The sequence below is a fragment of the Typopeltis vanoorti genome, chromosome 19, assembly GCF_054136105.1.
Source record: "Typopeltis vanoorti isolate ZY-2024b chromosome 19, IOZ_Tvanoo_1.0, whole genome shotgun sequence".
In the NCBI taxonomy this organism is placed as follows: domain Eukaryota; kingdom Metazoa; phylum Arthropoda; class Arachnida; order Uropygi; family Thelyphonidae; genus Typopeltis; species Typopeltis vanoorti.
The window spans coordinates 101,185,894-101,200,641 of record NC_143567.1 but is presented as its reverse complement, the minus strand read 5'-3'; the positions used below and the strand labels follow the sequence as shown (position 1 = coordinate 101,200,641).

Sequence of the window (14,748 nt, the reverse complement as noted above, 5' to 3'; positions counted from 1 at the left end):
GAAGGAAGGCAGTTTCTGAGCTGGTTTGAAGGAAGTGTATAGAATTGAATTTGTAAAGACTTCTTTGCTATTTGTTCTGAGGTTCATTTAAGATAGGGTATTTAAATTCTTTTTCATAAATTGAACATTTAACATAGTTTATTGAAAACAAGCCTCTATTGGCAGAGAGATATTCACTTCTCACACCATCATTCATCACAAATTAGTATTGTCAAGAGTCTTGTACATAAGGCTCATACAATCTAATCTTCTGATTCCCTTTTGTTAGATGAACTGAATAAAATTAAAAGCAGTCTGATAGATACAACAAAACTACCATTCAAGAAGTTATTCATAATTATTATCCATCTACCAAACTATAGCCTAATGTGTAAAGAATTTCAATACCCTACCTGAAAAGAACCTCAGAACAAATAGCACAGATTCTTTGCATATTTAGTCTATATATATATTCACACACACTACAAACCACCTCAGAAACTACCTGCCTGCCTTCTTACCATCTACAAAAGGATACATTACCACCTCATTCTTATGATTCATGTTTTGAATGTAGTTAGTGGTCAATCTCCCTGATAACGATGTCCATGTTATATTGTATGAAATATATCAGAGTTGTGAATAAAAGGCTCTGAGATCATTATTAACATAATTTTCTTAGCTTCTGTCATTCCAAATCAGTAAGACACTGACACAAAGTTAAAAACTGATTTGCATAAATTCTGTATTATTTTTGAATAATTCACACATAGAAGAATGTTTCTTTGTCTCTATTACTTGTCATCTGAGACTGGGTTAATGTATTAGTTGGGGATGGGGGTTGTTTTGCAACTGTGGCACTGTATACATTTTCTAATCTGTGTAAAATAAATCTCTGACAATTTTTAGAAATATCATCAATTAACGTTTTTTAGAATTTGATAATTTCCATTTATAGAAATTCGTGTTATTTATTTTTGAACATGATTTTTATTTACTATTTAAAAAAATTTTTTTAAAAATTTTTCATCATCATAACACTAATTACGGGTATATATATTGATCTGTTCCAGTCTCATTATCCATTCAATATCCTTTTTTGAGGTCTACTCTGCCTTCTCTTTCCAGTTGGCTTATATTTTAGTATTTGTTTAGGATGTCAGGTGTTGGCCATTCTGTTTACATGTTCAATCCATTTTTGTTTATAATTGTTTAGTTTTTCTTCTATTGATTTTGTTTTTAGTTGTTTTAAAATGTCTTCGTTCCTTTTTTTTTGATCTAATAATGTGTATTTTGCAGTTCTTCTCATAAATCTCATTTCATCATCATCATCAAATTCCTGCCATGTACCCTCAAGGGGTGTACAGGATATGACAGTACTACATGAAAAAATTACATCATTACTAACTTCACTTGTTTTTATTCTTTGTTTATCATGTTTGTTTATTGCCCAAATTTCACTGCCATATAATAATGTGGGCACTGCTCAAGTATTGTATTTTTTCAATTTTTTAATTTTTACTTATTAAAAAGCTGGATTTTATATGACCACAGAATGTAAAGAATTATAAACTGCTTTTCTACCTGTTGTAGGCTGCGGTTTTTAGTTCATCGTAAACTATACAGTAGCTCCTATCCTTCCTTTCATTGTGTGTAAAATATGATTAGAAATGTTTTGATGATATTCAGGTTATCATATTTTTAAATTCTATTTGGAAGGCCTAAAACTATGAATTCAAAAGTAACATACAGAAATTTAAATACTTGTTAAAGTGATAAAAAAAATTAGTTCTGATACACCAAGAGACTTTAATTGTTATTTATTAAATAGGCTTTGAATACAAATAATTTATAATACTTTAGCCTAGTAATTATGGCATCTTCAGCAAAATAGATCTAAATTGACTGTATGCTTCATACACCAGGATATTTTTGAATATGTTAAGTAAAAAATTGCCATCACCTTGTTCTTTACTGTATGCTTCTTCTAACAGTACTTATTTAATTCATTCTTTCTTACTGATGTTGACTGATAGAATAGTCTTAGCTTTAAATCTAGTTCGTTATTTATTTTACTTTTCCTCGTCTGACTTTTTTTTTTTTTAAAGGTATAGCCGGTGATGTCATTTTTTCCATGGTTGTACTTGATGTATTTTTGAGGTTCTTCTTTATTTCTCTAACCTGGTTTGACAGTAATATTATCAGTTCCAATAAATAAAGAAAGAAAGCTATTTTTGAAACAGCTTTTAATATTATCTTTTTTTTTTTTTTTTTTAGATTATTGGAATAATTCATTTGTCGTATATTATTCTGCCCCCCCCCCCCCTGGTATTTACTAAATATGAAGCTTTGATATTATGTTTGTTGCTGTGCTGTGAATTTTTCTGAAAATATCACTTTGTGTCAGGTGGTTTTTTTAATGCATATAAGGATGGTAACAGATTGAAATGCTCACTAATAGTATGCCTCTTTTTGTCTTCAGCTAGGAATTCATTTTTGGGATGTTGGCTATTCAGGTTGTTAAAAATGTATTTAGTGGTTAAGAGGTCATAGAGCTATATATTTAGGCATGCCATGTAAGATGTCATCTATATTGTGGGTTTCAGCCACGATATTTTTACGTTCAGAAACTTCAGAGTATCCAGAATTTAAGGATATCACTGTAGTTTCCTAATAAATGAATGTTTGATCAATATAATTATTTAGTTTAGTATTCTTGAAATATGAACTCCTAAAATATAAAGTTTTTAAAGATTTGTTAAACCCTCTTTTTTTTTATGTAACTGAAAATTTTTTCACTGCTCATTTACAGTGTTATGCTATTATAAAATATGATTAAAATGTTTAAAAAAAAAGAAAATTAAATCCTTCGATTATTATTTTTATTAATTCATTATCTCCTCCCTTTAAGAAATGTTATTTAAATTGCTTAATATTTTTCTTCTTTTTTTCTTTATATGTATTTACTAGAAATTTGTTTTTGTTGATTTGACAGTCTGTTGTGTAACTTCTTCAAACATTAACTATAGTTCTTTTGTCTTTCAGCGTCCTGATGGGCTGTTGAAATTATATGATATGTCAGATGAACCTGATAGAAGAATCTTCCTGGATAAGCTGATAATGTATAATGACGAACGTGGTACACCAATTTCCCAGTGCCCAACTATTAGTAAACAACCCTTGGATCTGTATCGTTTATATATAGCAGTAAAAGAACGAGGGGGTTTTGTTGATGTGAGCAAGGTTTCTTTTCTAGTAGTGTAATTTAATAAATATTTGATTACTTTTTTTAGTTGCCCCTTTAAATTTGGGTTGAGAAACCTTTTTTGTACTTTCACAGTTAAAGCTAAACCAGATGGATGGCAAATTTTCTTCTACAACAGAAAGTATATGATTTGAAAATAGAAACGTGAAATATTAAAAGAAGATGAATTTATTAGAGTAAGGAATGTAAACATTAAAATACAGCATTATCTAAAACTAAGATAAAGTAAAAGGAATATATAAAACACAACTGTATACAGTTGACCTCACATGCTTCCTGGCATGTGAATTTTATAGTCATCAGGGATGACTATAAAATTCTGACTCCACAACCCTAAGAGGCAAAATCTCACGTGTGTGTGTGTGTGTGTGGTAAGATCTCCTTATATTGACTTGTATGTTTTTATCATGTATCCTCTCTTCCATCTTTCCTCAAACTTTGAAGACCCTACATTTCATCAGTGTATAATTATATACACAGGGATGTCATGCTGAGGAAATGCAATTTCGCCATCTCCATAGAATCCAGGTAACCATATCTGCATGTAGTAGTCTAGATGTTTCCCTTTCAAAGTCTTGTGAAGTATACAAGTTAGTGTTTTCTTTAACAGAGCAGTTATCCAGTATAATCCAGATAAGTCATCCAGTGGTGATTTATCCACTTTAGCAGTGTTGTCACAAAACTGAAGTTCACTGTCTATAATATCTCTGTCAAGTCTCTAGCTTCACTGCTCCATCCATCCATCAGTGGCTTTAACAGGCACTTAAGTGCCCATATCCTTCTAGGTATCCTTGGACTTCCCAGCTGTAATATGAGGATAAGGCAGTTCTTCCTATGCCTCTAAGTATTCTTGTCTGTAAATTGCATGTGTTCTATTTGCCAGTTTATCTGTTGTGAAGGGAGAAAAACCAGAGTTTCCAGGAGGAAAAAACCCCCTACCTTTGTACGAGACCGGCTAACTCACCTTTAGTCGAAAAAGACTAGATAAAGGCTCCTCACATCGCTGACGGGAATGAAACCCAGGTCTTTCTGACCAAAGAGCTTCTTCTATACTTACTGAGCTACAGAGGCTCACTGACTGTTTGTAACAAATTCCCATAAATATAATACTCTGCCTGCAATTTCCTCTATCCAAAGTTTATACACTCAGCCTCATTGAGCTGAATTAATTTTCATTTTTCTATATAACCAATCAGTTCAAATATCGACTTGCAGGGATTCTGTATTGGCTCTGTTCTTTATTAATCTCTTAACTTAGCAGCAACATCATCAGCAATTAACTGGATTTTACACTCAAGACCCACTCCACTATCATTGATAATCAAGTTAAACAGCAATCACCCAAGTACAGAATCTTGTGGTACCACTAGTTGTCCTCTTCTCAGCCATTATGCAATCTATATCTCAAGTTTATTTTGCAACCTATCTCCTTTGAGTTTATATAATAACCTCCAGTGCAGAATCCTGTCAAATGCTTTTAGCAAAATTTACAAGTGTCATTGTATATCTGTTTCCCTTATCCAACTCTGCTGTCACCATTATAGTAAAGCTCCACCTTTGTATAATGGAAATATTTTCTCATTCCATTCATTAGGAATTTTGCAAGTGCTGAGATTCATATTGAACAACAAGGTGAGAGGCATTGCCTTTTGTACATTCCTTTAGCTATAAGAGCTTCGATACTTCTAACTCATCTGTGTCTATTCTTTCACTTCATTCCTGCTTAGTATCTAGCGCTAATGGCTCTATCCAAAATATACATCTTGTTTAAGTGAACACTTTTTTTTTTAAATAAATAAATATATATCAAACCAACACACAAGAGGTCACAAAATCTATAACAAAACAGAACCACATATGGGTAAATGGTTAGAAAGGAAGATAGGCTCTATTAACGTTTCACAAAAAGTCAAGAGTTGTATTTATTAGCAAAAATGGTATGGGAGATGACCGCTTCTAAGAATTGCTAGATGGATTGAAAGAAAAAGCAACCACTGATCAACACACAGTTCAACTCCAATAAGTTTGGAGTTGAGCTGTGTATGGATGTCGACCAGTAGCTGCCTATCTTCTTGCATGATTAGAAGAAAGCAGGTCAATGGTATTGGCTAGTCAGGTGGGACATCGCTGATTAAAGTACCTATAAGAAAGACATAAGGCAGAAACAAATTGCCTTCTTATGTATACAGCCAAGGATTCTTAGGGAGGTTGTAAATATACCACATGAAATGTGAGAGCAGAATTGGATATTTGACTTGAGAAGGAGAAAAATAGTGAATGAAAAAAGAATACAAAATATTTTGTATCCCAAGAAGGCTATGGATGTGTTTATACCCTCTGTCCAAAAAGAAACCGAACTTTTCGAAAATAGAAGAAACTAGTGGCGACACCTGTTGTATCTTTTTATTGTTGAAAGTGGCAACCGGCAACCTTCATTAGTGTTGTCTGTTTATGACATTTGTTTCATTAGAAGCCGAGCTATAGTGTCGAGTGACAGCATGTTTTGACGACCAGTCGGAAAATGAGTTTCAAACAGAGAGCTGCGATTGACTTTTGTGTTAAACTTGGTAAACATTTTACCGAAATGCACCAAATGCTTTAAAAAGCATACAGTGATGAATGCTTATGTCGTACTCAAGTTTATGAATGGTTTAAGCGATTTCAAAGTGGTCGTGAGATGCTTGAGGACGATGAAAAGCCAGGCCTTCCAAAAACTGGACTAAGCATCTGAACATCCAAAGAGTGCGTGATTTCATCAAAGAAAATCCGAAATTGTCTGTGAGATGGATTGCAGATGAATTGGGGATTCCATAATCAACTGTGCACAATATTTTGACCAAGAGTTTGGGTTCGCGATTGAATTGAATTGAATTTGCAATTTGTTCCCCACAAGTTACCCGACGACCAAAAAGTGTATCGAATTGAACACTCCAAGGACCTCATCAAAACCGCTCGTAAGGACTCAAACTTCCTTTAAACGATCGTTACTGATGATGAAACATGGTGTTTTGAGTATGAGCCCAAAACATAGCACCAGAAGAGGGGCATCAGAAAAAAAGTTGCTTGGAGAAGTCAAAAGTAAAGACAATGCTGATTTGTTTCAACGATTCCAAGGCATTATCCACAAAGAATTCATTCCGCCTGGCCAAATGGTCAATGGTGAGTTTTATCTTGAAGTGTTGAGGTGATTGATAGCGACCATTCATCGTGTACAGCATGAATATCGTGATGCAGGCAGCTGGTCACTTTTGCACGATAATGCACCATCTCATTGTTTGAACATTGTGAGACAGTTTTTGATCAAAAACCAAGTTTCTGTGTTGGATCACTCAACATATTCACCCGATTTAGCACCCTGTGACTTCTTTCTCTTCCCCTGACTTCATTTGCCGATGAAAGGAAACTGATATGACACCATTGAAAACGTTCAAGCAGCAGTAACCACGACCCTCAACAGTATCCCAAAAACCGATATAAAAAACTCATTTAACGAATTAATCGACCATGCCAAACGCTGTATCGAAGCTGAGGGAGAGTATATTGATTGAAATAAATGATTTGAATAATTATAATTGGCCTGTATTTTATTTTCTATCAAAAGTTCGGTTTCTTTTTGGACAGAGGGTGTATACCAAGATAAACTAGATCAAAATAAACCAAGAAAGCTGAGCTTGACTGGTGATTAGAACATTATCAACAGCAGGAGGAAGTAAAGTAAGCTCTTTCCTCCAAAAAATAAGACAGGACTGCATTTTGTTAGCATTGAAAAAATCACATTTAAGAGTTCATTTCGATAAATTATGGAGACTGTAATCATGTTAGGAATAATTACTTTAATTTCCCGTTTTGACCTTCATGTGAAGGTCATCGTCTGGAGCACATGTAAGCATGCACACACACATACATACAAACACAAACTATATTACATTTCATACAGTATGCCAAAGTGACAATGATTTGATCAGTTGTTATTCTACTGGCCTGACCTCTAGTGAGAAAAAAAAACACTGCATCAAAGCTATATCCTATTTATGTCATCAGAGAAGAACAAATTCATATTAATACTTTTAATACAGCAAAATTAGCAGCCTAATCAATTCACATAAATGTTTATATTAAAGCTAAGATCCTAGATTACTACAGTTCTAATTATAATTAACTTTCAGACCAAAGGGTTATATGGTTAGAGATATATGGCAATGATGTTTTTTCACTGGTGCAGGACACCAGAGTGTACAGAGGATTTGAAATGGGAACTGATCACTATTTAGTCTTGAGCAGAATAAAATTGAATTTTATATTGAAAAGAATAACATGTAAGAAAGTTTTAAAGCAAATAAAAGTTGAGCAGCTCTCAGATGTGAACTGTAGACTAAAATACACAAAGATTATTGAAAAAAAAATGAAAGAGTTTGAGAACAGGAACCAAACCTTGGAGATTCAGTGGCAAGCCTTGAAGAAAACCCTGATTGATTCAGCAAGAGAGGCATGTGGTGAGGTTGTCTGCAAGGATAGAAAAATCAGAACTCCATGGTGACAAAAGAAGTTAAAGAGGCAGTGAAGGGAAAAGAAGAAAGCATATCAAAAGTTCCTGGCAAATAAGTCAGCTTGTGCTCTTAGAGAATACAGAGACAAATGTAAGAAAGCTAAACACTATGTAAAACTAGCTAAACAAAAGTCATCGGAGGACTTTGGCAAGAACATAGAAAATAAATATCAAGAAGGTGGCAAAATATTCTGGAAGTTGTTGAAGAAACTTAGGAATGGAGGAAAGAGTGCTGTAAAAGGAGTTAGAGATGATTAAAGATGACATGAAAACTGGAGAAAAAGATATCCTTGAAGTATGAAGTAATTACTTTGAAAAATTGCTAAACGAAACAAGCAGTGATAGCATAGTGGTAAAAAACACTCAACAGGCATACAGTCAGGAATACATATCCATACTTGAAGTAGAAAAAGCCATCAAAGGCTTGAAATGTGGAAAGGCAGCAGGATTAGATGATATTCGACCAGAAATGCTGAAGTCTTACAGTGGCTGCACTGCATAGTTCAGAAGGCGTGGACAGAGGGACAAATTCCCAATGATTGGAGTAGAGCTCTCATAGTACCCATATATAAAAAGGGAAATAAAACCAAATGTGAGAATTGCAGAGGTATTTCCTGCTGATTGTTTCTGGCAAGAGTTATGCCAGTATACTTGAGAAGCAGTTGAGAAGAATTATGGAAGAAAAGCTTGGTGAAGAACAAGCTGGGTTCAGGCCAAATTGAGGCTGTGAGAATCAGATCTTCACTTTATGACAAATAGTTGAGAAATCATGGGAATATAACAAAGATCTCTATTTAAGTTATGTCGACCTGGAAAAGGCATATGACAAGGTACCAAGAGAGAAGCTATTCAATACGCTACACTTATATCTTGTCATTGGGGCATTATATCAAGCAATACTTAATCTTTATTTGAGTTGTAAGTCAGCAGTTAGAATTGAAGGAAGTACAGGAAGATTGTTTTATGTTAAATCTGGTGTGAGACAAAGATGTACATTATCCCCTCTGTTATTCATTAATTATATGGATCACATTATGAAGGAAAGTGGTATTAAACATGATATCAGAATTGGAGATGTTAATGTATGCTCTTTGCTTTATGTGGACGATGTTATACTTCTAAATAAATCCGCTACAAGTTTGCAAGATTCCCGGACTAAATTGAATAACTGTTGTAATAGATATGGTATGAAGGTCAGCAATAAAATGACAAAGACAATGAAAATAGGTAGAATCGTTGAAAATATCAACTGTGTGTTGTGAATGGAGAATCTGTGGAACAAGTAAAACATTTCCGCTACTTAGGAATGATTTTTAGTGAAGATGGTAAATTAAATATGGAAATAGACAACAGAATCAACAAAGCTGGTATGGTAGGAAGTCAATTGAATAAATTCATATGGAGAGAAATTAGTCAGAACACTAAATTAGCTATATACAAAACAGTGTTCAAACCAGTTTTAACTTACGGATCTGAGAGCTGGGTCAGAAGTAAAACACTTGACAAAAGACTAGAGACTGCAAATATGAGAGTCCTGAGAAAGATTAGAGGCATGAACAGATGGCATCAATGGCAATATCATATTAGAAATGAGGATATTAGGAAAGAACTTGACATTGTCAGCATCCAGGAAATGCATTAGCAGAGCTAATTTCAGGTGGTATGGTCACTTAAACAGAATGGGCGAGGAAAGATTAGCAAAATAAGTGTTCTCTGCCAGGTTGGCAGGAAAACGACCCAGAGGAAGAACAAGATATAGGTGGATTGATATGGTACAAAGTGCCTTAGATGATAGAAATATAAGATCTAATAATGTTGGAGTATAGACAAGCAAAAGACTGATTTGGAGGAAAATTGTAGATAGGAAGTTAGTAATGATGTAAATATTTCATGTAGTACTATTATATCCTGTACACCCCTTGAGGGTACATGGCAGGAATTTGATGATGATATTCTGGGAATTTTTAGACCACTTATTGTTAAGATTTATGGTGATTGATAAAAATTTGACAGGCATCTTTAAATTTGTGCTCATACCACGTTTTGGTGTGATGTAAAGAACAGGTGCCTTTCAGTCATTTCTATGTAGAGTATTCAGGGAATGATCAGAAAGGCCAGATTTTATAGTTATTAAAATTAATGTGCTGTTTATGTTCCTTTTTTTGGATGGGAATTGTACGTCCTGTTTCACCTATATAGGGCAAATTACAGGTGCAATGAATTCAGTATACTCCAACCTTGGCCAGTGGAATAAATGAATTCTTCGATGCTATTAAGGTTGTATTTCTGTAGTATTCTGTTTATTTTATCTGATATCCCTTTAATGTAAGGAATGGCTACAGTTTTATTGTAATCTAGTTTATTTTTCTAAGTGGAATTTTGTGAAGAATTTGAAAGTTGATAATATTTTTGCTGTAGCCATTTTTCAGGAATTTATTGCTAATTTATTGCTGGCCTGGTTGGCTGAGTGGTTAGCATATTCGCTCTCCAGCCAAAAGGCTGCAAGTTCGAATCCTGCCATGGGCATGGGTGCTTGTGATTGTCTGTGAAAGCACTAGTGGCGGTAGATGGCGTTGGTGTTAGATGATGAAGGTTGGTGGAGTAGTGAGACTAAGAGTTGTTGAGTAGATGCCCTCCCTCGATGAGTCTTTGGACTCCCTGGAAGCGTGATGTAATAATAATAATAACTTTTAATTCATATTTAAATATTTGCTCACTGGAGCAAATCTGTAAAGCCTCATTTTTCAGTGTTAATGATACCTATTTTTTGTGTGTTCGGTGGTGGTAAGTGTTTGTGTATATAAACTAAACATATTTGGTTGTTTATATAATTCAAATACAAACTTATTTATTAATTACTGACCATTTACGAAAAACAAACTACATTAGAGCCTACCAGTTTCGCCAGCAAACTGTCTGACTTTTTAAAGGCGTTTACGGAGACATAAAAACTAGTAAATGCAAATTGAAAGGAACATAAAATCGTTGTAAGCCAACTAGTAGTTAAAATTACACGCTCGCGTGACAGAGAGGACTTATTGTTCTTATTCATTATCACGCATGTGTGTTTGTTGTAAACGTGTAATGTGGTTACTGGCTAGCTGTAATTTGATTGATTTAGAGAGAGGATCAGGCTTTTCCACGAACTGTTTAGGATTGCACCCTGATTTCTGTTGAGGTTTCCACCGATTATTAACACTATTGTGGCTTCCTTGAATAAATGATGTCTATAGTCATCATCCAGATATGACATGGAGCTGTTTTGCCACTCTATCGTTTGGTTAGATGTACGGAAATGATGTGCTAAGCTGGAAGAGATACTTCTGTTGTGGTTTACATCACCAACATGTTCTTTTTGTCTGATTTCTAAACTCCGTGAAGTTTATCCAATATAGGCAAGACCACAGGAGCAAGGAGTGTAATATACTCCTGGATATTTGTAGAAAGGCACCTTATCTTTTGGGGATCCTAAAACTTGGCTGATGCTGGTGGTTGGTTTGAAGACCACTCAGATGTTGTAGGCTCTTAGTATTCTGGCTATTTGATAAGAAATTGACGTGATGAAAGGGAACTGAACTACAGCTAGCCAGTAATCACATTACACGTTTACAACAAACATGCATGTGTGATAATGAATAAGAACAATAAGTCCTCTCTGTCACGCGAACATGTAACCTTAGCTACTAGTTGGTTTACAACGTTTTTTATGTTCCTTTCAATTTGCATTTACTAGTTTTTATGTCTCCGTAAACGCCTTGATAAAGCCAGACAGTTTGCTGGCGAAACTGGTAGGCTCTAATGTAGTTTGTTTTTTGTAAATGGTCAGTAATTAATAAATAAGTTTGTATTTGTTTGTGTATATATTGATTGGGCTGTGTGTGTAAGCTTAAGGTAAACAGTGAAGGAAAGACTGCCATAAGGAAGCCATGTAACAAGTGTATCTAGAAAAGGAAGTGTGTTCTGACTTTCAATTTCATTTGTGAATTGTATGTGTTTGTGTTGTTGGTATCGGTGGCTGAGGAACATGTCTGTCTGGCGGCCATGGGATCAGATAATGAAACCATCATCAAGGTATCTAAGCCTGACTTTGGGTTTTCAAGTAAAGGAGCACATAGCTGAAGAAGTTAGCAATGGGGGTGGGGATAGTTGTGAGCCCATGGCTGTGCTTTCCTTTTTGCTGGTAAAAAGTATTTTGCTACACCAAATAGCCAGAACGTAGTACATGAATAAAGAGTGCCATGATATCAAGTAAGAATTTGTCCTATAAAAGAATTGGGTTATTGATTGGCATATTTGTGAAAAGGGCTCAGATGTCAAAACTGACTAATAAATCGCTTTTTTTTTAAGTGTGATGTCTTTAATTTTGTTTATAAAGTGGTTTTTTTTTTTTTTTTTCACTAGAGGTCAGGCCAGTTGAATAATAGTTGATCAAATCATTGTCATACTGTTTGAAATGTAATATAACTTGTGTGTGTGTGTGTGTGTGTGTACGTACATACATACACAGTTCATGCTGATTTTTTTTAAATAAATATATTGGAAAATTTTAGAGATTTGTGACAATTTGAAAAAACTCACAAACAAACCATGTAGCCTAGAAATATCAAAAAAATTAAGAAAAAGTTAGATATGTAGATTTACTACTATAAAATATACACAAATGAATTTATCAATACTTGCATAAGCACACTTACAGACCATACGTGGCAGCATTCGCAGCCTAAAAAATGTAAACAAATGTAAAGATGCAGGATTAAATCATAACTGTATAAAATTAACTGTTATAAAATTTTTATTTTTATGCTAATTAATAACCATTCATTAGTGTATTGGCTAGGCTACCATCAAGCAATTCTGCTGCTTTGTTATCAATGCATGAATTATTATATCTGTAAATAAATATGAATTTCTTTTTCACATTATCTTTTCATTTTTGATAATACGTATAACATCTACAGTATTTTGTATCATATAAGACAATATTGAACTAGGTACTGACAGACAGACAAACCACATAAACTTACGGTATCGATAAATACAGTACAGTACTGTAAATGTACTTTCTCTTCCTTATGATTTTCTTAATAACATTTCTCGTTTCTCTAGCTTGCTTTATTGTAAGAATACAGTATTAATTCATATAATATACAGAATATGTGTTAAGCGACTATTCGTGTTATCAGTAAGGATTACAGTCAACTGTAGACTATTAGTAGTTAAGTTTTTTGGGGGTCAAAAGTAATGTGTGGATTTTTAACTGCCTGGGGGATCAGTGCCTCTAACCCCTGCATTATTCAAGAGTCAACTGTGTGTGTGTGTGTGTGTGTGTGTGTGTGTGTGTGTGTGTGTGTTGGGGGGAGGGGAGGTACTCAAGATGATAACCTTAAATGAATGTCAAAAAATCAGGAAATTAAAGTAATTATTCCTAACACAGTTGTAGTCTCCAGAATTTACCAAACTGAATGCTGATCACCATGTAACATTAAAAAACAGCATTTAAGAGATTGAAAGTAAAAAAAAAAAAAAAAATCGGTATTTAGGACATTGATTATGGAAGATATTGATGCTTGGATCATTTAATATTAAAAGGTTTCTCAAATGAAATCGGAATGAAGAGTACTGCAAAACTCTGACTGGAATGGAGGTTGGAAACATTACACACACAGGTTAGAGACATTGTATAGATGGAAGACAATGAGTGTGAGCAGAGAGCTAGAGGGTAATTTAGCACTGATGGGGAAAAGTCTTATGAGATGAAGCTGTCGACCATAATATGTATTTAACAACCAGAGATAAAGCTGGCAATCCAGGCATAAATGACAGAGAGAAAGACCAGGTGATGGTAACTTAGTAAGAAGCCTCTACATCAGACAGGATCAGATGCCTTGGAAATATTAAGAGCAACCACATGAGTTTTACCAAACTTTTTCATGCATTATGTCAGAAGATGGGTAACTGCTGTAGAACAAGTTACAGAATCTGCATATTTGATATATGTTTATATATAGGACAATCAAAATTAAAGTATCCCTGTTTAAGGCCTTGTAGAGTGCCATCCAGTGATTCAAATGTTCTGAAACTTTGCAGGAATACATGGCTTCCTTATGGCAGTCTTTCCTTCACTGTTTACCTTAAGCTTACACATACAAGCCAATCAATATATACACAAACACTTATCACTTCTGCACAATCAATTTGGTGGTGGTATTTGAGAAAAAAAAAATTCCCAAATTCACCACCAGAGGACGTTTAAACACAAAATGCATGGGATTTGCATATCACGCAACTCAGCAGGTGCCAGGAGGCTTTAAAATGATGGAGATGTGATTTTTCTCTTCATTCTAGTTAATACCATCCACAGTGATAGCACTAACCTTGCCCCAATGCGCTTTGCACTTGAAGCTGTACTACCTAAACAATTGTAACGCTGTTGCTGCACTCTATAAATTTTGTCGCCTTAATAAATATTGCCAAGATCCACTATCTCCATGTACTTTGCAACGAATGATTAGTCATTTTGAAGAAAAGGGATCATTGAGAGTTAGATCTGGCATAGGTTGCAAACCAATCACTCCACACAAAGGGAATGAAGTTGCTACTGCTATTGTGCAGCAGGCCATGAATAACCTCATTGGTTCCTGCAGTGAACATGCTGTATTAAGGCATGTGGATGTGCCTTACACAGCTGTCTGGAAAATTCTATCGAAGATTCTGCATTTCTACCCATTCAAGGTAATTCTGACAGAGTAGTTGTGCCCCCAGAACTTTGAAAATCGACTGACATTTGCTTTAACATTCCATTCTTTGAGGACAGAAAATTTCCTGGATGCAGAATGATCAGCCATGCATTTCATGGCCATCTCATTCACCTGATCCTGACCCCTTGCAACTTCTGGCTCTGGGAATTTCCCAAAGACAGGGTCAATCGAGATCGTCCTGATAACTTGCTTGCACTTAA

At 34.6% G+C, this 14,748-nt stretch overlaps 1 protein-coding gene across 5 annotated transcripts in view; it reads left to right on the top strand.

Moving 5' to 3' along the window:
• osa (trithorax group protein osa) overlaps positions 1-14,748 on the top strand; it is a 561,898-nt gene that overhangs the window by 446,436 nt on the left and 100,714 nt on the right. For all 5 annotated transcript variants that reach the window (XM_090409351.1, XM_090409350.1, XM_090409349.1 and 2 more), the window contains one exon: positions 3,025-3,213. In XM_090409351.1, coding sequence (XP_090265477.1) covers positions 3,025-3,213 — 189 coding nt within the window. The remainder of the gene's footprint in view (positions 1-3,024; positions 3,214-14,748) is intronic.